Source organism: Camelina sativa, chromosome 2 (assembly GCF_030686135.1).
Source record: "Camelina sativa cultivar CO46 ecotype springtype chromosome 2, ASM3068613v1".
In the NCBI taxonomy this organism is placed as follows: domain Eukaryota; kingdom Viridiplantae; phylum Streptophyta; class Magnoliopsida; order Brassicales; family Brassicaceae; genus Camelina; species Camelina sativa.
Window position 1 is genome coordinate 18929859 of NC_141881.1, and position 21558 is coordinate 18951416.

The window sequence follows — 21558 nt, forward strand, 5'->3', positions numbered from 1 at the left end:
AAAAAAGATTAAATATAATTGTTGTAAAAAATGTTTTTTAAAAAACTCAAATTTGGTAGGTGCATTTACATATTTTTAACGGAAATAATGTTATATTAAATACGATGGAATAACAAAACTTTTTAGTCTATAAAAACTATGTATAAATTATCTTATAAATTAGATTTTCAAATATTTTAGTGATTTATATTATACAAAGTAATTAGCCTTTACGTCATTCATAAGGTTAGACATATATATATATATATATATATATATATAGTTTCAATTTAAAATTATATAATGTATGTGAAAATTATTTGGTGTTGAAATTCATGTAAAATTAGGCTTATATTGTTTAATCATCCAACTGAAAAAATGCATTTAATAAAAATGAAATATCTATTTATAAGCTTTCTTATTTGAAAAATAAAAATATTTGATTTTGATAAGTTTAGTAAATATATATATATATATATATATATATATATATATATATCAATTAGTAATTAGTGTTTCGAATCAAGACTAATAAAAAGTATGAGATGTAAGCTTCTAAGGCTGTCCACATAGGATTTTAAACAACCAATAGAGATTAGCCATTTCATTATTTAACATTTTTGAAATATACAACAGTTTTCTCTATTATTAAGAAAAGGAAAAAAGTTTGATCAATGGAAATAAAAGAAATATGTATAATAGCCAACATCGGCTAGAAAAGTTTTAGAAATGGTTCAAAAATCACTATAAATAAGACATATCCTTCCAACTACGAATGAGCAGGAAAACTTGATTTATCAATCGTCTAAATTTAAAAGTTTTATTTAATTTAATCCTATGTTTTTATAGAGAATCCTTTTCAAAAATTCGAAACAAGAACTCTCATTAGTACATTTTTCTAATTTACATTTCGATTAATTTAGTACTTACATTGTTGGGACAATTTTTTTGTAAACGAGAGATGTTGTTTTAGGTCTTAAGTATTTACATAGATTAAGGTGTTGTTCGTATGAATCAGATGCAGTAACTAAACGCAATGCAAAATTGGTTCATGATTTAGTTGATTAGATTTGATTCTTAAACACAATTGAATATGAGAAAACAAAATTGGTTTATGATTCTTTTGATCAAATTTGATTCTTAAACAAAATTGATTTTCATATATTTTTTAATTGTGTATTTACAATGAAATTATTGCCTTAATAGTAATGTAAAGTTTTTATAAGATAATATTTCATAACTATCATTAATTATATATAATTTTATGTAAATATATTAAATAAACTCATGCGTAGCTTGAGTTTAAAACCTATAGTATAAAGAAATTAAAGTGTTTGGAAAGAAGAATAGTGGAGTTTAATTAAATGAAAAATAAATAAATAAACTGAGAACAATCTCACACATTAACACCAAAAAAAATATTTTAATATGCAGAGGATTGGTTACATAATCTTTAGTCAAAGACGTGAAAATAGTATTGACTAACACATAAATCATAATTAATGGTGAAACAAAAGCATTATCTGAATGAACAATGTACTATCTCTCTATTATGCTAACTTTGGGATTGCATTTGCTCACGGTAGAATACGCCGATCATTTTAAGTGATCATTTTCTAGTAATACCAGTACTTTATTAGGTTACTTTTCAGTCTTTTCTGATTGCTATGTTTCCATTATGCACAAAATAAATCATGTTTAACCATTTTCTTTCGTTTTTAGCCTTTTCTACAATCACGAAAAAAATGTAGTTCATATAATTATAGAAAAAATAAAATAGTCTCTCAAGTGATAACATTTTTAATCGATTATTTCAAATAATTTTACTATTAAAAATTATACATTATATTTCCTATCGCAAATTTACTAAGATTTTATTTTGTGTTTGTTGTAGTAAACACATGCTAAAGCTAGATCACCAGTGAACATGAAAAATATTTCAAATTCAATGATATAGCTAGGTAAGATGAATGCAATAACGGATGTATGTTTTTTTGTTATTAAATAGCAAATTTGATGAACAACTAAATAAATAAATAAAAACTTGATTTACATTATTTACTAGTACAAAAATCTTATAAAATAACATAATTAAAAGGTAAGGTCCCATGTTATACATGCTATGTACACTATTTACCTTATTCTTCCGTTCATTTGTTATAGTTTTCAAGCTCTTGCATTTGATGGTTATTTTTAGGATTTCACTTCAAATTTAAAATTTAGTGAATTTTAGGTTAATCCCTCATTTTTTCTAGTCAACTGTACAATCAATTGGTCACCATGTTAACATGTACAATCAATTGGTCACCGCATTGACTTTCTCTCATTTCTAAGATTTTCTCTGCTCATTAAGGATCAATTTGTTACTGTATAGCTACCGATTGATCCAATGATTCGAAAAAAAAACAAATGAAATTTGTCAAGGAAGAAAAAATAAAATCATTCAAACTTTTTTACTTTCGGTTCGGTTTAGCAGGTGATTAGATCAATACATATCTTTTGGTTCAAGGGCAAGGCTTTTTGAAAAGGTGAGAACATATGTACGGTTTCTTGTATTCAATTGACAGACTCTTTATTTTAGCTCTGTAACATTATCCGATTTCCGCCCGTATACTCTCAACTAAGGGTTACTACACTACTTTTGGAGCTGGCATCTACAATCCAAAACCTGATGAACTCCCTAATGAAAAGGACGATTGCCATCTTGTTTTGCTCATGGGTGTTTGGGTTTATCCAGAAACAGGCATCCCCATATTTGAAGTTCAGGACTACTGAGGTGTAAATTGGGGGCAGGATGGGTTCATTCAAATTGTCATCTCCAGCAGGGTTGTGACCGATTACTATATATGAGTTAGGTTTTCCTGATCACGATCCTCTTGGATAGAAGGATTCTACTCCAGCAAGGTCCTCTTTTAATATTGACACTCTTTGAATGGGTGAGGTGCCTTTTTTGGTTTATTAAAACTTTGAAGTTCTTGTATGACAATACAGTTTATGGAAGGTATATCAAAACTTAGAAGTAAGTTTAAGGTAAAAAAAAAACTTAAACTGTGATTTTTTTTTATAATGATATTGTTGTTAGTTGGTGTGGGATCGGATTTTCTCTACAACATCGAATGGCTTAAAACCAACACACAGTATTATACTCTTTTAAAGTTTTCTTAGACTTGGTGTTTTATATTTGTGTTTTTAGCAGGTCGTATCTTGGGATCCTTCGCATTCCCAGCCAAAGTATCCGCTTGTTTGTTTTGGCTCCTATGAATAAAAATAAAAGAGACAAACTCGAAAGTATCGGTGAGGGAAAAGACATCGTGAAGAGTCCCGTGAAGTTCCTTGATCTGGATCTTCTGATTCAAAGCTTGGACCAACGATTGCGAGTCGGAAGCGAATGATATGGAGCTGATGTTCGATTCAGTTGCAACTTTAACTGCAGTTAGAGTTGCTACCGCTTCGGCCATCAAGGGTGAGAGTATGTGATTTGAAGAGGCGGAACCTCGGATCTTGATCTGATCTTCTGGGGTTTTGATGATCCATCCGAAACCCGCCGATCCGTCTTCTTTCCAGGAGGCATCAGTGAAGCATTGAAAGGTACTAGGGGGATCAGGAGGCTTCCTGGTAGTGATAGGGTTTCACATTGGAGTGGGGGAGGGGCTCTGTGCCTTCTGCCATTCTTTGGCTCTTGCCATGGCAATGGATAAAGTTTCCTCAGCAGGGATGTGTTTCTTATTGAAAATTAACTGGTTGCGGGTAGTCCAGATTGACCAAAGGAGCCAGGGGCAATAGGTCTGATACCAACACCGGTCGGAGGTAAGCAGATAAGATTATTTGCTTTTTCTATGCCTTCCTGTATTGATCTGATGGTTCCCAATTGTAATATAGATTTCACTGGAAGTAGGGACCAAAGTCGTGTCGAGAAAGGACAATGGAAGAAGAGATGCAGAATGGTTTCTTCTCCATCGCAATGGGGGCACTTCGTAGAGTCACTTATATAACGATATAGAAGGTTAGCACCAACTGGTAGGGCATTTTGTAAACCTTTCCAGAGAAGCAATTTGGTTTTTGGGGAGGTTTTGAGGGACCAGATGCTCTTATGCCAGTTGAAAGCTTCTATGCTGGTAGGATTGCTCTGGCTCAAAGCTTTGAATTCATCCTCCGGCTTGGTAGACTCGAAATAACCAGACTTTGCGAGTAGATACCATCTTTTGTAGGTAACCATGCCCAAATATCCTTTGCTCCTCTTACACTTGTTTTAAAAGACGGATTTCCTTTTCATACGAAGGTAGGATATGTCTAATGAGGTTCACAGTCCATTCTCTGGTATTTGGCAGGAGGAGATCGGCTACCATGAGATTCTGTGTAGCTTCATTGGGAGGGCCCATTGGGGCAATAGGTGTAGAAAGAGAAAGCCACGGGGTTCTCCAGATAGGGATGGAGGCTCCGGAACCTATTAACATTCCTAAGTTGGATTGGAGTAGATCTCTTCCCATACAGACGCTTCTCCAGCAATGGGAGGCTGATGGTGGTATCTTGTATTCTAAGATGGATGAAGATCTGCAGTATTTACCTAGGAGGACCTTTGCAAGAAGGGTATGAGGCTTTGTAAGTAATCTCCAGCATAATTTGGCTAAGAGTGCCCTGTTGAAATGTTTTATGTCCCTGATTCCTAACCCTCCTAATTTTGTTGGTTTTGTGATCTTTTTCCATGCAACCCAGGACATCTTTTTCTTAGTCGTCCTTGTGTCCCACCAAAACCTTGTGAGTGCTGATTGTATGCGCTTACAAAGAGATCCGGGAAGGTGGAAACAAGACAAGGTGTATGTTGGCATCGCGGACAGGACCGATTTGATCATAGTGAGCTTCCCAGCTATTGAGAGAAATCTCGAGGACCAACTGAGGGCTTTCTGCTTGATACGATCGACTATCGAGGTAAATAAATCCTTTTTCTTTCTACCAAAAAGTTCAGGTAGTCCCAAATATTTGCCTTGCCCTCCCTTCTTTTGTATTTCAAGAAGCTGTTTTGCTTGTGTGCGCCTGAAAGGTGGAGTTTTTGCAGAAAAAAGTAATAGATGATTTGGCCTGATTTATCTTCTGACCCAACGCAATTTCATACTTGTGCAGGATACTTTTTAGTTTACGACAACTCTATTGATCAGAACAGATGAAGAACATGGTATCGTCTGCAAAAAGTAAGTGCTTATCTATGGGGCTTCCTTTTGCAACTTGTATGCCAATAAGGTTTTCGTCTCTTTGAGCTTTCAGGCAAAAACCCGATAGTACCTCACTACAGATGATAAAGAGATAGGGAGAGAGGGGATCACCTTGTCTAATGCCACGTTGGGGAGTTACCAAGCCTTTTGCTTGGTCATTAATTAGAAAGGAGTAGGAGACCGTGGTAACGCATTGCATAAGCCATCCTATCCAGGTTTGATGAAAACCTAACCTTTCTAAAGCTGCTTTTATGAAATCCCATTCGAGTCTATCGTACACCTTGCTCATGTCTGTTTTCACATCCATAAAGCACCTCTTCTCAGCTCCTGATGTTTTTAGATAGTGGAGAGCTTCATGTGTTATCAACACATTGTCCGAGATGGCTCGTTGAGGGACAAACGCTGATTGGTTTTTAGAGATGCAGTCATGTAAAACAGGTTGGAGTATTTTAGCAAGGAGTTTTGTAATGATTTTATAATAGACTGAGCATAGGGCAATTGGTCTGTAATCGGAGACTTTCTGAGCTGTTGTCGTTTTTGGAATGAGTCTTACATGTGTATGGTTTATCTTATGTGGTAGGATCCCGGAGATGAAAAAGGTTTGAACCTCTGCTACGACGGTATCACCTACCGTGCTCCAGTTAGACTGGAAGAAACTCGCAGAAAAGCCATCTGGTCCTGGTGCTTTGTCAGCATGAATGTCAAAGCAGGCGTTTTTAATCTCTAGCGAAGATGGCATGGCGATGAGCATTTTGTTCATTTCAGGGGTAATACATGGTTGAAGGGCTTCTTGGACCACATTTAACCTTTCACCCTCCTGCAAGGTAAAAATATCCTGAAAGTATTCAGAAATAGTTTTGACAATTTCACATTCCTCATACACTTTGTTTCTTGAGGTTGACTCTAACACTGATATATTTTTTATGGCTCTGCGTGTTTTGGTCGCAGCATGAAAGTATCCCGAGTTCTTGTCCCCAAGAGTGAGCCAGAGTTGTCTATTGCGTTGCTTCCAGTACTCTTCCTCCCGTTTGTAAGCTAAAGTGAGTTTCTGATTTAAGTTGTCGATGGTAGTCTGACTCACTTCATTATCGCACATGGATTCTTCTAGCTGATCACTAAGGGATAAAATCTCCTTTTTGCTGTTTAATAATTGTTCTTTACTCCATCTGATGATAGCGACTCTACATAGATGCAGGCGGTGGTCAATGGGAGCAGCAGGTTCCGAGTTCCAGACTTGAAGAATAAGGTTGCTGACTTCTGGATTGTCTTTGAATCTTCGATCATATCGAAAGAGGCTCTTACGGTGTTTTTTGACAGAATCAAAAGAGGTGACAAGAGGACGGTGATCATATCCTTCGAATCTTAGATATTCACTCCTTCCAGAAGGGTAAGCCATGACCCAATCACTGTTTGCCATTGATCTGTCGAGTCTGCATCTAACCACATGTGAATGCTACCTCGCCAGGATAGAAAATTTTCGGAATGCTTTAGATCATAGAGATCACAGGTAGACATGAAGGACCTAAGGTCAGTGTAGGAGCCTTCTGATCTTTCCCAGACGGCCTACACTTTCTGTTTTCGGACATAGTAAAATTACAATAGATCATCAGGAACACTTTTTATGTCCTCATCGAACTAAAAAAACATTAACATTAACTAAACTATAAAAAAGTAGTTTATATAATCTATGGGTATGATGACTTGATGATAGAAAGCTACAAAAAAAAAAAAAAAAACGCTTCTGAACGCATGAAAAATGTGCTTCTTTCATATTCGTTAATAAAATTTGAATCTCGTTCCTATCTACTAGTATAGACCCCAGTGCGATGAAATTTTGAACTTCTTTTAGTCAAGGAGACCCAATGATTTAAGTGATTAACAATATTAGAAAATGAGAGAGACCACCCAACCATCGTCTAACGAATCTCTCAGGACATTAACCAAAGACCAAGTCATCAACGACCAACAGTTTGACCACGACATTTATTGTCGTGTAACACCAAGTCACTAGGTATTATTTATGCCATTTCACCAACCGTACCCCAAGGGTTCAATATCACCAACGCAAGTAATATAACTTCTCTTTCTCTCCCTCTCTTTTTAATATAACCTCTTTCTCTCTTTATCTTTCGTTGGGATACAAAAGAAGGATAGGAACATGTCGGATTGGGTTGCGGCGGTGGTAGCGACCGTTTTGTTTGTGGTTCTGACGCCGGGATTGTTGTTTCAGGTTCCGGGCAACAACCACTTTGTAGACTTCGGGAAGATGGAAACGAGCGGATACTCAATCCTTCTCCACGCGTTCATCTACTTCGGCCTCGTCACTGTCTTCACCGTCGTCATCCACTTTCCAGGCACTTAATAATTCTACGTAATCTTTTACTTATTACACAAATATTTCTTCTTTTTTTCTTACCTATATATATATATATGCTTTTTTTGACATTTTGTTATCAGTTGTACCATATTTTCCTATATTATTCACGTGATTATTATTATGCTATTGTTTTGTGCCGTACGTTATAATGATATCAAGTGTAATTCACTTACCAAAATGAACAAAGAAGAAGAACAAACAAAACTTGCGATGCATATAAGAAATCTGTTTCGAAATTTCGAGTAATGACAAAATGGAGAGTTGACCGATTATACATTTTTATTACGAAATTTGATAAGTTAAGAGTATATAATTATTTCAAATGTTATTAAAAATTTGGCCTAAAAAGACAGGGCAACAAACATAGGCGTATATAATATGAATCTCTTTGGAACATCTCAGCAGCCATCTGTTTTATGTTTTCGCCAAAAACAATGACAAAAATAGCTATAATTTTTTAATGACTGAAAAACATGACGTTCTGATATCACTTGTTGCAAATCTTGCATGAACCTTTAACCACAATAGAAACTTAATACTCTATACTCATAATAAAACCATTCGCATTCGAAGAACAAATTATTCGAACATGTTCTGTTGAAGAATAAAGAAGAAATGGGTGACTAACGAAGTTTACGATTTTAGATCAACCGGTTAAGATCGATCCCTATGTCTAGGCCAGAACGAAATCTAGCAATCTTATCTACTACCTTAAGTTTACTATCTCATAGAGAGCTCAACAACTCCGAAGGTTCACAGTTACAAGGACGACATCAAAATATGGCTCTTGTTCTGTTTTGACTAACAAATTACTAAAACCGGCCAACAACTAATTTAGTTCAATCTGTCTTCCATTTAATGTTGTTTACTCGAACTTAACCAATTGACTTGAGTTCACAAATCAATGATATCTCTAGTTAAAAATTACAAGCAAAACAAAACAAAACAAAGCCTCTAAGCAAACAAGTTTGGAAATCCATATTAAAATATTTGCCATATATGTAACCAGAACAAAGTTTATATAGATTTGAAATGTTTTAAAATGCATATAACCCAAAAGGATAAGAATGGCTCTAAGATTCTATACTTGGAATAAGATGTGTACATAAAGAGTTATCAACTCTCAACTGTTAACTTGCTGCTAATTGGAGACTACACGACCAATACAAACTACAAATCAACTAACCAAATGTCATTAAACACCCACAGTTCAGCATTTAACATAAACAATGATGATATAAAACATCGAAAAATTGAAGGAGAAGAGGAGAGAGACACATAGTGATCTTTGTGATTCTACCTACCTACTTCTTTTTCCTACTACTCCCAGTGAAACGGGAACGTCTGAGGAAGAGTGACAGCCTCGTTACCGGATATAACCGATCCATCAGAGACTGCACTCACATTCTCAAACAACCCCGACCCGTAAAAAACTGTCTCTACTGCTTCTTGGGACAAAGAAAGTGGTGGCTGAAGCAAATGAGGGACTGACGACGAGGAGGATGACAGAAGAGAGAGAGCACAATCAGAGTCATGGATGCAACTCGTCATTCTCTCACACAACGATGCTGTTCTCGAGCTTTCTTCTTCTTCTTGCAAGAAAGGGAACTGTTTCCCTGTGCTTCTATTGCTGTTCAGAGACGAAGAGATTGGGAACATTAACCCTGTCTTTGCGGGAGAAGAACCAACATAGCTCTGGTTCTGCCCGTAGCTCGAACCATTGGCTGCCACAGCAACGCTTACAAGACTATTTCCCCAGCTCGGATTCACCACAGATGTAGTTGGAAACACATGTGAACCGCCTGAAAACTCAAGCAATTTGCTACCTGAAAGATATAAAACAATGCTTCTATATCAACCAGGACAGGTCTATTGGATCCAAGAAACCAAGTTTGCTTAAAGCAAGAACCTTGAAAGCCGGTAAAGAAGTTCGCAGGACGAGTCATATGGTCAGGCTGAGGCTTCCGTCTTCTTCGGTTATGTCCATCAAGACGTTTCCTACAACTTCTCTTCCCTTCATCAAACTCTTCCAAAGAATGAAACCTAAGTAGACACAAATGTTAACATAATTATTACATACAAACATGTTCACTAACACAACACAAGAAGCTTAACCATTAATTTACCTGCTGCATTGTTGACAAAACCTCTGCTTATGGCCATTGATTGTAACCACAGGAGTCTTAGAATGAACCTCACAAACCTTATGTCTCTTATGATACTCTCTACAGTTACTAAAATCAGAATCACAACCATCCACAAGACAAATCGGCATCTGGTTGGTTCCAAGACCATTCCCTCTTGTCCTCTTCGAACTCAAGCTTCTTGAACTCTCAGGTTTTGCTACAACACTCTCTTTCCACTTACTTAGACTTATCACTTGCTCTGTTGTATCACCAAAAACAGAAGAAGAGTTGCCAATGTTTCTTCCAAGTTTCAGATCAAATGAAAAATCCCCTTTTGGCTGTGTTGTTGATGATGATGACCCACCAAACGAGATCGAACCATCCATTGGTGATAAATCCGGTACAGATTCTTGATCGAATCCAGATAAATACCCAGAGCTGAGTTTAAAATTCCAATCCATTTAAAGATTCTCTTTTTTTTTTTCTTGACACTTCACTCACTGTAGACAAGAAACAACACACAACACAAACCACAATCTCAAGATTTGTTACTCTAAGTTCAAGAAAAAACATCAACAACAACTGTTACAACACAAAACCCATGAATTTTTTAACTTCAATTTAGAACATTTATGAAGAAACAAAAAAAAAAGAGAAGCAGAAGCAAAAAAGCAAACACAAAGGTATGTGAATTTAAAAGGTACACTAAAATTACAGTTGAAGCTCTTTAGCACAATTTTCTATATATTTTTGTTTATGTAAAAAGAAAAAAAGAAATCCCAAAAAAGGCAAACTTATAGTACTGTAAAAACGAGATAGGAAGTGCAGAAATATAGAACTAGAGAACAGATCCCACGAAATGGGAACAAAGCAAAAAACAAGAAAAAAATAAAATGAATAAATTTGCAGTTTTGAGTTTTTTTTTTCACTTCATCATTATAAAAAGCCTTTCTTCATCTTTTTTTTTTTTGGTTGTCTACTCAATTCCAAACAAGAATTTTTTTAAAAAAATTGCAATAAAGATTAAAGAAAGATGGAAACATGTAAAAGAAAAAATTATATAGAATTAAGGAAAAGTTGAGAAAGCTTACCAAATCCATACACCTACCAGTAGAGTCAGTCAGTAGAAGAAACTCTCCAATAGAGAAAAATATGTTTTAAAAAATTGGACAAAGAGAAAGAGAAGATGGGTTTGAACTTTGTAGTAAGTAGCAAGAGAAAGTGGAGACAACAAGTGTGGCTGCTGCATCAATAATGCAATAAGAGAGACATACAGAGATAGAAATAGAGATAGAGAGAGAGAGAGAGTAATTGATAATAATTGCTATTACTAAGTTAAGGAATGATTTGCTTACTATAATTGTTTCTTTCCTTACCTGATTTAGGGTTTATTGGATATCATTTTTATTTACTTTGACTCAGTAAGAGAGAGAGAGAGAGACGAACAAAAGTGAAGAAGAAGAAGAAATTGAGGAAAGTGACAGCTGTTTTTTGCTAACTTTTTAGTCTTTTTGTTTACTTTTCTTTTTTTTTCAATCTGCCATTTCAACAAAGTCTGAAGTCTCTGAACATCCGATTAAATTATGAATGAAAAGAGTAAAAGGCTAAAAGACTATAGGGGACAGACATAGTTTAAATGCTTGAAGTAAATTTTCAAAATACTCAAAAATCTTGATTCCTACAGACCTTATCCATAAACTACACTCCATTATTATAGTAAAATAATTGTAAACTGAAAAGTTAAGGACCGACGTACTATTTCTCCTTCGGAACTATCGTATCTTGCCAGTTTCCCATCGATCTTTGACTTCTTACCAGTTCTCCTTCAGACTTATATCCTCCGCCTATTTCTCCCTGAATCCATACTTCTGCGCCTATTTCCCCATCGAACTTAAACTTCTCATCTAATTTCCCATCGTCTTGGTTTTAACGGTTTACTGTTTTGATTAACCAACAACGAACCTTATTAACCAAATTAAACCGGATTACAACTCGATTACAACCCGATTACATAACTAAACCTAACTTAACCTAAAAATAAAAAAGAGCAACCCTTTGCTCTCTTCTTCTCGCTTCTTTTCCCGACCAACGTTCATTCCAAAAATCTGATGAATTCAATAATTTAATCAATTGTGTTTTGAACAAAGAAAATTAAACCTTAAGAAGACAATTTCTAGTGAACATTAATCGAATGAAAATTTCCAACTTATTTTCAATTTAAATTATGAACTGAAAATTACATGTTTGAGATTGACAAATCTTGAAGACAATTGTTCCAAACAAGGCGCCTGAAGTATTTACCGGCGACCAATCGATGTGGAACTCACCACCGAGCAAACCGTATCATCATGTAATTGTTTCTTGCTTATTTGTTTCTCACCACCCAGCAAACCGTTGCCTTGTTTCTCACCACCGAGCAAACCTTCGTCGTCACTGGATCTCATCATCACCACCATCTCATATGCAGTATCATCTTCTTCGTCTCATCCTTACCACCATATCTCGTCATCTTCGTCACTGTCTCGGACCTCTCGGTCACCGGATCTCATCAGCAGCAGCAGATTTCATAATTGTCACCACCGTCTAGTTTATCGGATCTCATCATCACCATTCACCACCATCTGGTTCGCAAACTCGTTATCATCACCACCGGCTCGTCTCCTCATCGCTATAACCAGTTCGCAAACTCGTTATCATCACCACCGGCTCTTCTCCTCATCGCTATAACACTAATTTAAACGATGATATGATTCGACTTCTTTTTTTCATTTTTTATTTAATATCAAACAAAGATGAAAATGGGGACTAAAGATGAGATTTGATTTTCATTACTGATCTTCTCAAATCAATAGAAAATAATTATAATTTAGTAATAGCATACGTGTAATATTTTACAAAAATAATTGTTGTTTAAGTCTTTTACTTTGTGAGTAATGGCTAAGAGAACACCTATGAATATGGCATGATGCAATAATTAAATAAAAAGAGAGGAAATAGAAGAAGAAGTCCGGTCGGGTTGGATATATTACCCAGGTTATAAATTGGCTTTATACCGGTTTAACATAGATTTATATCGGATTTAATCTTAAAATCATGTAAATCCAGTTAGATGGGAAAATAGACAGAGAAGTATGGATTCAGGAGGAAATAAGTGGAGGATATAAGTCCGAAGGAGAACTGGTAAGAAGTCAAAGATCGATGGGGAACTGGCACGATACGATAGTTCCGAGGGGGAAATAGTACGTCGGTCTAAAAGTTAACAATAAGTTAACATAATTATTTTTGACTTAAATATGTGTGTAATTTTTGTACCGTTACATAATTGTGTTTCTGTCATATAAAATATATTAATTTGGATTTTGTGTTATGATTTGGCGTTTTAAATATATCATTGTTATTCAACTAACTCATATTCAGTCCAAATAGGTCGTACTAGCTTGTGATGATAATCCAAAGTTTTTACTCTCTTCTTTTTTTAACCATCCAAAAATAACTTACTTTAAACTTATGGTGAGATTTTATAGATCTTTGGAAAGTAATAGTAAAAGGTACTTATATAAGATGCTTAGTTGATTACGGAAAAAACTTACGGGTTTTGATCATCTCTTTTAGAACTCGCTGCTAGGGTTTCACAAAAATCTCAGCTTTCGAGAATGGACGGAGAAGAGCTCACGGAGCAGGAAACTGCTCTATACGACCGCCAAATTAGAGTTTGGGGAGCTGGTGCTCAAAGGAGGTAACTTTACATTGGAATCTAACTTCTATAGCTGCAAGCAAGAACCTGTTTTTTATTTGCTGTTATGAGTCGCTTGGTTGGATTTGTGTGAGTGCTTTCAAAACTCGTAGAAGGGTTTCTTGTTTCCACAATCAATTTATCTCTTTCTGGATTTTTGAGTTAAATTGTCTAATTAAGCAGTTTATTTGGATTTGATCTGTTCTGTTGCTATGTTGAATCTTTGGTTTGGATGTGTGCAGATTGAGTAAATGTCATGTATTGGTATCTGGGATTAAGGGGACTGTTGCTGAGGTAGCTCTTACTTTGAAAGTTCTCATCTTTACTGTTTATTTAGTGAATGCTTTTAGGTAGTAGTAGGAGTGTAAGGCATCTTACTTGGTTTCTCTTTGGTGGGCAGTTTTGTAAGAACATTGTGTTGGCAGGAGTTGGTAGTGTGACTCTGTTGGATGATCGGTTGGTTACAGAGGAAGCCTTCAACGCAAACTTCTTGATTCTTCCGGATGAGCATGCTTATGCGGGCAAAACCGTAGCTGAGATCTGTTGTGATTCACTTAAGGAATTTAACCCTATGGTCCATGTTTCAATTGAAAAAGGTTTCTCTCCCTTTCTTTCGTTTCTATCTAATCTCTGAGAATAAGGAAAGGTAAATGATTGTAGTATCGTAATATACTCTCAGGTGATTTGTCAACACTTGGTGTTGATTTTTTCGAGAAGTTTGATGTTGTGGTTATTGGCTACAGTTCCCGAGCTACTAAGGTACTGTATACCCTCCTTTGCCCAATTGCTTTATTTCGTTGCTATGTACATCACTTAAGATAATGTGCTTTGTTATGCAGAAAGCTGTAAATGAGAAATGTAGGAAGCTAACCAAACGTGTGGCGTTCTACACAGTTGATTGTAGAGGTTCATGTGGTGAAATCTTTGTTGACCTGCAGAATTATAAGTATACAAAGGTACTTATCTGGTTTGCTCTTTCGACAGTTGTATATGGCATGCGTTGTTGGTATATAATGATGTGTTAACTTTGTAATATATGTATTTTTTGGCTTCATAGAAAAAGCTTGATGAAACTGTGGAATGTGAACTAACGTTTCCGAGTTTTGAGGTACAAACAAACTCGACTTCTTAGTTGCTCAGATCATACTTTTGCATGAGAAGTCATATAATAATCTATTGGCGGGTTTTTTTCCTCCAGGAAGCAGTTTCAGTACCATGGAAACCGATTCCAAGGAGAACAGCGAAGCTCTACTTTGCAATGAGAGGTCTTGGCGACAACATCTAATCACTGAAAGCTTTGGTGACTTTCTACATAACTAAACTTGTTTTCGTGATATTCTTGCAGTGATAGAACTATTTGAGGAAACTGAAGGGCGTAAACCTGGAAAATGTTCGCTGTCTGATCTCCCAAGCGTCTTGAAACTCAAAAACGAACTCTGTGAGGGAAATGTAAGTTTCTTTAAACCTTATTTCTAGAGCTCTAGAATAAAGATAACAAAGAACAGACTTTGCCACTTAACTTTGAATCCGGTATGTCCCAACAGTCGGTTAGCGAGAATCACATTCCAGATAGCCTCTTGGAGAGACTTGTATCTGGTAACACAGAATTCCCACCAGCTTGTGCCATCATTGGAGGGATTCTAGGACAGGTTATAAGTTTCTTCAATGAGGACTTTTTTTGGTTATATAGATAAGCATTTAGCAGAGCTATATGTGACTTAAAAGAAACTTTTATTGTACGTACAGGAGGTGATAAAAGTTATATCAGGCAAAGGAGAGCCGTTGAAGAACTTCTTCTACTTTGATGCAGAGGATGGGAAAGGTGTAATCGAGGACATATCCCATTAAGCTTCGCCTCAACTTCTAATCCTTAAAAGTGCTGTAAAATGCTGCTCTTAGTAAGTTAGTTCCTTGTTGAAGATTGTATTTAGAGTGCTTAGAACTTGGCTCCTTGTCTTTTTGTACCTACTAACTTGGTTCGGTTTAAAAGACAATCTGAAATCCACTAGCTACTTTATAATCCAATCTACGTGAAGGTACTGGTTCTAAATTCTGTTGGGTTGTTGTTTCGGCTTTTATGGAGAAGTTGTCCTTGTCAGTGTGGCATATCTATGATTAAATGCAACTTTGAGAGCGTAAGCGTGACGTTGTTATGGTTTTATTGCAGAGTGACATAATCTGTCGTTCAGTGAGATTTTAAACAGAGTTGGAAGTGGCAACCAAAGTTTTGTCCACAAGTTGAGAAAAATATTTGATAAAACATAAGTTAAATGAAGACAAAGATTGAACGTAGAATAGATACCATATTATGTTTTGAAGATTCGTTTACTTTGATTGTTAAAATATTAATTAAGACAGTGACATTCAAACAGCAGAAAACTCGAAAATTTATAAATTTGTATAAGCAAGCAACCTCTTTGTGAAGGAGAATCTCAAGCACAAAAGTCAAGGTTATGGCTATGTTCAACAAGATCCTTAACATCCTTCTTCCTATTGTCACGGTCTCCTTTCTTTTAGTGTTTATGCCATTTTCAATATTCTTCAAGCTCCTCAGCTTCATAAGGAGATACAAAGAGTCCGAGAAAGTCAATGGAAAAGTCGTCATCATCACCGGATCTTCCTCAGGAATTGGTGAGGTTAGTTGATTAAGTTACCCCTCGTTTCAACAAAGTCACCAAGAAAAGCCTTATTTAAAGATTCAAGTTTACTTAATAATGGTGTAGCACCTCGCGTACGAGTACGCGCGTAGAGGAGCATACTTGACATTGGTAGCTCGGAGAGAGGATCGTCTGCAAGTTGTGGCTGACAGGTGCCGCAGGCTTGGTTCACCGGACGTTGCCGTGGTTCGTGGTGATGTCTCAGTCATTGAAGACTGTAAAGGTTTCGTTCAAGAAACCATCGCTCGCTTTGGAAGACGTGAGTTAGTCCTCGATTATTCGAATAACTAATATAGCTTCTTGCTAAAACAATATAAGAAGAATCTAAACAAAATTCAGAACAGTGGATCACCTGGTGAACAATGCGGGAATTATGGAGGCCAAAATGTTCGAGGACTATTCAGAAATTTCTGATGTTCTTCCCATTGTGGTATAAATTTTTGGATTTAATGCATACTTCATTCTTTTTCTACAGTTTATGAACTTTCACATAATCTACTATAGTAGTCAAATCTTACTATTGTGTGTTCATTTTATAGTCTCCATAATAATCTCAGTGAGCTTTCACATCTGACCTTGGTTCCAATGTTGTGAATAATTTGTAGAATACGAACTTTTGGGGACCGGTTTACGCGACACATTTCGCTATACCGCATCTCAAGAAAACCAAAGGAAAGATCATAGCGGTTGCATCGCCTGCTGGATGGGCTGGAGTTCCAAAGATGAGCATATATGCTGTAAATGTTTCTTTCTTTTTTTTCCTCTAAATTAGCTAATTGTTACGTAATTAATGTTAAAACATTTTTGATTTAGGCAAGCAAAGCAGCTATGATAAACTTTTACGAGACTCTTAGGATCGAGCTTCATCCACAAATTGGTGTGACAATCGTGTTTCCGGGTCTAATCGAAAACGGAAGTACCAATCCGGACCTTTTGACTGAGGTATTTTACTATCATCATACTACAAAACCGTTCGTTTCATCTTTTACCTCCGTGTTTGTCAGAATATGTATGTCTCCTTGCAGAAACAAGACTGGTCGCAAGTTGTGGCCATCGAGTCAGCAGCGGAATGCGCCAAAGCGGTTATTAATGGAATCTGCCGAGGGAAAACCTTTGTGGCAGAGCCGTCGTGGGTTCGTGTCCTTTTCTGGCTTAGTGCTATCTGTCCTGAGTTTTTGATCTCTAAGCCTAAAAAGAATTGACCAGTTGTATTGTTTCGTATAATTGCAGAACAGTAAAATAAAACTCACGACATTTGGTTCGGACAATACATATCTAGAAGAGAAATGACTTGTTCTACAAGCATGTTCTGTATTAGGCAACTTACTTATTCTTGAAGACACAGATAGTGTTAATATACATAGTCAAAAGTACTACCATTCACAAAAACAAACCTACATGTTTGATTATTATTACTGATCGCACATATTCTAAGATACGTACTTCTCATCTATTTATTATGTAATCAACCTCACTCTACTCCGACTTGATTTCCGGCGGCGTCCTGATAGATTCCGGGTACAGAGCACTACGCACACCAGGAATGTCCATGATCCTCTTGTTGAGAGCATTTTCCTCGGACATACTACTTCCAGTCATATACATTAACCGACAACCCCACTCAATCAACTCCGGACATAGCACTTTCCAAAGATATGTCACCTTAAACCACGATGGCTCTGTCACATATCTCTGTTTGCGGCACACACCATTCACTATCGCCTTGGCGCATCCTGATGCAGATGCTACCGGAAATGGTCCTATTTGAACCTAGTTCCGGGCAAACAAACATTACATTACCATTAATCACAACACATAATTTCAACAATAATTGTTTAAGGACGTTAGATAAGGACGTTAGATATGGACTCACATCTCTGACGTCTTGGTTGACTATTAACTCGCCTTCCCCGGAGAAGTACTTGCCTTGTGTGAGCTCGGATTCGATATAACCAGGTGTGACGATTGTAATGTGTACATCGCCACCAAGTTCAATTCTCATCGTCTCAAAGAAGCTCAACAAAGCTGCTTTGCTTGCCTAATGGCACATATTATTAATTATAATATGTAAAATGTTTCTCAGTCCCTATAGAGCTTACTTTACTAAGAAAAAAGTATATATATATATATTGACTTACATTGTAAAAACTCATCCTTGGAGCCGTTAGCCACGCTGCAGCGGAAGACATAGCCACGATCTTACCATTGCTTTGTCGAAGGTATGGAAGCGCAGCACGAGTAGTATAAACTGACCCCCAGAAGTTGGTATCCTAATAAATCACAAAACATTCATTGGAATATTACCAATATATGGTTTAGAATTGCTTGCTTGATATTTTATAAATCATCATAGTTATAATGTTACCAAAACTGCTTTATTCCTGGTTATATCTTCAACGTCCTCAAACATCGAGATCTGCGTTATCCCAGCGTTATTTACAAGATGATCCACTGCAAAGACCAAAGGAAGACAATTTCTCTTTTGTTATCCGGAACAAAACTTGTATGGTAACTAAAAAATGGTGGGTTTTGACCCATGCACGATTGATTAGTTAGCCCTGACTTACATCTCCCGAAATGGGTGATGGTGTCATCAACGAGTCGTCTACAATCATCAGGTTTGGAGACATCAGCATGAACGGTGAAAACATTGGGAGATCCAATTTCACGAGCAATCTCTGCCACTTCTTCTAGACGGTTCTTCCTTCGAGCGGTCAAGGCCAAACATGCACCTCTACTTGCATACTCGTATGCCAAGTTCTGATAACGTAATATACGCAATAAACAGATCAAATGAATAATATTCTAACTAATAATTAATTATTATTTTTAGGTCTACAATTATTAATTAAAAGAAATTAAAAGTTTCTAAAACTAATTATTAAAAAAAAGGGTTCATAACTAAACCTCGCCAATGCCGGAGGAAGCACCAGTGATGAGAACAACTTTCCCGTGAAGGTTTTCCGAGAAAATGGTCGAGAAAATAGACTGCACGAACTTAAAGAAGTAAAAAGGAGGCAAGAAGAAGCAGAGACCAAAGAAGGTGAAGAAAGGCGCAGTTAGATTGAGGAAATAGTTTATCAATTCCATTTTTTCGATCAAAAGACAATACGCATATATTGATAATGGCTCTTATCGAACATGATCTATACGTACGTTGTTTGAATATTTATCGCCAAGCTCAACCAAATTGGATTTTAGACAAAAACGGTGGTGAGACGAAGAGAGAGACAAGACACGAAGATCAGGTGGTAGTGTGGCAACATTGCATGGCAACGAGACGACACGTTGTGTCAAGATGTGGAAAACGCACGTCGACGACATCTTCTTCTCGTTATCCACTTAACATCTTTGGTAGATAAGATCAATTTTTCTTTCCACTTATAAGTTATTGTCGTTTCCTAACTACGCGCGTTAGTTATATGTCTTTTGTATTATTACTAACGAATTATTTAGAAAATATCACTCTTAAGCGATTTCATTATGATACCAATCCTGAATATTAATTAACAAATCAAAAAATTTACTGTTCACAAAAGAAACTAAATATCAAAAATATTTTTGATAAAACTTTGAGATTTATTTTCATATCTTATTTTAGGTTACCAATTTGACTCCAAATTTAATAATTAATCCGTAAAATCAGGTCAATGTTGTTTTAGACAATATAAAGTTGGGAAATATTTATGAAGTATAGAATGATTGTCGTATAAATTATCTACCACCGTACCACGGATTAAAAGAACTTATGGACATGGTGGGCTGGGCTTGTAAAACAGATAAGAACTACCACATATTTTTTTTTTCTTCTTTTTCTTAAGAACTACCACATATACGAGGGGGCATCCGAAACTAAACTTTTTCTCATCACGTTTTATTTCCCCTACAAGACTACGGAACCCATCCTAAACTGAAGTTGGAGAAATCAGAGACTTTGAGAAACCGTGACCGTAGCCAAAAAATATCCTTGACTTAGTTTCTCCTATTTTTGTTTTTATGTTTTTAGTTTTATTGCAATATATACTGTAGTTAAGCTGTAAATTATATTAATATATAAATATATTTGAATTCCTAACATGAATGAAATTTCACAGGAAGGACTGATCATGTCTTTTTTTTGTATTTTCATATATGCTTTACACTTTCGGTTCCACTGGTAATTATATATTTCTACACATTTGATAGTTGGGGGCAAAAGACAAGCACATCACTTTTACTTTCGACGTGTGCACGTAAAAAAGTACACCATCTTAAGAATTGGTCCTCAACATGCTTTAATGCAGCTTTAAGGATTGGTCCTCTACATCCAATTTAACTACGCATTCGAAAATGAATTTGGTGAAAAACAACACAATATTAAAATTAGTAGAAAAGGCAATTAATAATTCAAAAGTGTTTGCTCTCCCACATGGTTACCAAGAGCTAAACTAAGTAAAATAAAATGCTCGGGCATGTGATTAGTTTAGTCTTAACGTTGAAGAACCCTTAAGCTTATATCATACCTCATGCTGTATGCAAGCACACACGCACTATAAGTATTATCGCAAAGTAGTCGAGCTATTTCATGTCCAGTCACATTCTTATAAGTTTTCTTTGTTACTTCTTCTTGATCAAGATATATTTCCATCTTTTTTAGCAAACCTTGGTTACACTTATAGCTAGTTTTAGTGTGGTGATAATGGATAACGTAATCGCCATGCAAGAGACCCGATATAACAACGGATTAAGTACCTACAAGAAGCCATTTCTTCAATTTCTTGATCGCCTTTCGTTTTCTATTCTTGTAGTTGTTTTTTGCGTTATAATATTGTTTAGCCCGCTTTGGCTTCAAGTTGTTAACAGTTTCTTGTTCACCATCCCTAGAGTTATTACATGCTATATCTTAAACCCTAAGGTTTTATTCGTTCTGACAAATATCATCGTGATCACCCTCATTGGAGAATCAAGGATTTCTAGTTCAAGCTCTTCTCTTCCAGCTAGCGAGTTACGCAAAGAATTCAGTGTAAGAAGCCAATTTTGTGACTCGTGGTCTCATGGGAACGTGAGGGTAGAAATGGGATGTCAACGATTTTCGAAAGAGTATATTGATCGACCGAGGCTCGACGAGGGTAAGAGATGGAAGCTTAGTCCGTTGCACAATATGGATCCATTGAACCATATGGATCAGGGCTGATGATCTGATCGCTCGTGTGAACAGACAGAGGAGGCTTGAAATTGGGCTTTTACATCATAGGCGGTAGCCGTATATCATAGTAATACATGGCCAAATGTGGAGAAAAAGCATTTTCTGTTACCAAGAAACCAATTAATATAATAACAAATGCAAACTTTTTAACAATAAAAATAAATAAATGCAGTTTGTTGAAGATAATAACGAAAATATAGAAGATTATTATATATATATATGTATGTTTATGCAACTATGTAATTGCACAAAGAAAATAGAAAAGAAACGTGAGGTGAGGGAGAGAGTGAGGAA

General features: G+C 36.1%; 5 protein-coding genes and 1 pseudogene across 7 annotated transcripts; 4 read left to right on the plus strand and 2 right to left on the minus strand.

The window, feature by feature from the left end:
• Positions 1-7245: 7245 nt before the first annotated feature.
• Positions 7246-7689, plus strand: LOC109127366 (uncharacterized). Its single transcript, XM_019231987.2, has one exon. The coding sequence runs from the start codon at positions 7345-7347 to the stop codon at positions 7546-7548; it is 204 nt and encodes a 67-aa protein (XP_019087532.1). The 5' UTR covers positions 7246-7344; the 3' UTR covers positions 7549-7689.
• A 934-nt stretch (positions 7690-8623) lies between these two features.
• LOC104725289 (squamosa promoter-binding-like protein 13A) lies at positions 8624-11255 on the minus strand. The gene is made up of 4 exons (XM_010443923.3): positions 10781-11255; positions 9690-10189; positions 9473-9606; positions 8624-9389 (listed from the first exon to the last, which is right to left on the minus strand). The coding sequence occupies exons 2-4, from the start codon at positions 10148-10150 to the stop codon at positions 8884-8886; spliced, it is 1101 nt and encodes a 366-aa protein (XP_010442225.1). The 5' UTR covers positions 10151-10189; positions 10781-11255; the 3' UTR covers positions 8624-8883.
• A 1964-nt stretch (positions 11256-13219) lies between these two features.
• On the plus strand, positions 13220-15472 carry LOC104725299 (SUMO-activating enzyme subunit 1B-1-like). Its single transcript, XM_087485700.1, has 10 exons — positions 13220-13425; positions 13665-13716; positions 13823-14018; positions 14102-14181; positions 14262-14378; positions 14480-14530; positions 14621-14687; positions 14768-14871; positions 14967-15071; positions 15169-15472. Exons 1-10 carry the CDS (start codon positions 13343-13345, stop codon positions 15268-15270), a joined length of 957 nt encoding a protein of 318 aa, XP_087341826.1. The 5' UTR covers positions 13220-13342; the 3' UTR covers positions 15271-15472.
• Positions 15473-15804: 332 nt separating this feature from the next.
• On the plus strand, positions 15805-17347 carry LOC104725306 (11-beta-hydroxysteroid dehydrogenase-like 4A). 2 transcript variants are annotated; one of them, XM_010443941.3, is made up of 6 exons: positions 15805-16058; positions 16146-16338; positions 16424-16509; positions 16685-16816; positions 16893-17021; positions 17105-17347. In XM_010443941.3, exons 1-6 carry the CDS (start codon positions 15876-15878, stop codon positions 17279-17281), a joined length of 900 nt encoding a protein of 299 aa, XP_010442243.1. In that variant the 5' UTR covers positions 15805-15875; the 3' UTR covers positions 17282-17347. The 2 variants fall into 2 exon arrangements, with proteins under 2 accessions (XP_010442243.1, XP_087341839.1); XM_087485713.1 differs by having other exon boundaries at positions 15842-16053.
• On the minus strand, positions 17334-19437 carry LOC104725315 (11-beta-hydroxysteroid dehydrogenase 1A-like). The gene is made up of 6 exons (XM_010443951.3): positions 18987-19437; positions 18647-18839; positions 18445-18530; positions 18218-18349; positions 17953-18117; positions 17334-17849 (listed from the first exon to the last, which is right to left on the minus strand). The coding sequence occupies exons 1-6, from the start codon at positions 19167-19169 to the stop codon at positions 17556-17558; spliced, it is 1053 nt and encodes a 350-aa protein (XP_010442253.1). The 5' UTR covers positions 19170-19437; the 3' UTR covers positions 17334-17555.
• Positions 19438-20627: 1190 nt separating this feature from the next.
• LOC104752414 (uncharacterized) lies at positions 20628-21447 on the plus strand (annotated as a pseudogene). The gene has a single exon (XR_015573751.1). The product of XR_015573751.1 is annotated as an uncharacterized LOC104752414 (transcript).
• The last annotated feature ends 111 nt before the right edge of the window (positions 21448-21558 follow it).

Excerpts from the sequence above, each read along its gene's own strand:
- LOC109127366 (XM_019231987.2), top strand. The coding sequence starts at position 7,345 with ATGTCGGATTGGGTTGCGGCGGTGGTAGCGACCGTTTTGTTTGTGGTT.
- LOC104725289 (XM_010443923.3), bottom strand. The coding sequence starts at position 10,150 with ATGGATTGGAATTTTAAACTCAGCTCTGGGTATTTATCTGGATTCGAT. Across the intron at positions 9,607-9,689 it reads TTTTGTCAACAATGCAGCAG|GTTTCATTCTTTGGAAGAGT; the intron begins GTAAATTAATGG and ends GTGTCTACTTAG. Across the intron at positions 9,390-9,472 it reads CTTCTTTACCGGCTTTCAAG|GTAGCAAATTGCTTGAGTTT; the intron begins GTTCTTGCTTTA and ends TATATCTTTCAG.
- LOC104725299 (XM_087485700.1), top strand. The coding sequence starts at position 13,343 with ATGGACGGAGAAGAGCTCACGGAGCAGGAAACTGCTCTATACGACCGC. Across the intron at positions 14,182-14,261 it reads ACAGTTCCCGAGCTACTAAG|AAAGCTGTAAATGAGAAATG; the intron begins GTACTGTATACC and ends TTTGTTATGCAG. Across the intron at positions 14,379-14,479 it reads AGAATTATAAGTATACAAAG|AAAAAGCTTGATGAAACTGT; the intron begins GTACTTATCTGG and ends TTGGCTTCATAG.
- LOC104725306 (XM_010443941.3), top strand. The coding sequence starts at position 15,876 with ATGGCTATGTTCAACAAGATCCTTAACATCCTTCTTCCTATTGTCACG. Across the intron at positions 16,059-16,145 it reads CTTCCTCAGGAATTGGTGAG|CACCTCGCGTACGAGTACGC; the intron begins GTTAGTTGATTA and ends ATAATGGTGTAG. Across the intron at positions 16,510-16,684 it reads CTGATGTTCTTCCCATTGTG|AATACGAACTTTTGGGGACC; the intron begins GTATAAATTTTT and ends AATAATTTGTAG.
- LOC104725315 (XM_010443951.3), bottom strand. The coding sequence starts at position 19,169 with ATGGAATTGATAAACTATTTCCTCAATCTAACTGCGCCTTTCTTCACC. Across the intron at positions 18,531-18,646 it reads CATCACCCATTTCGGGAGAT|TGGATCATCTTGTAAATAAC; the intron begins GTAAGTCAGGGC and ends TGGTCTTTGCAG. Across the intron at positions 18,118-18,217 it reads CAAGGATGAGTTTTTACAAT|GCAAGCAAAGCAGCTTTGTT; the intron begins GTAAGTCAATAT and ends ATGTGCCATTAG.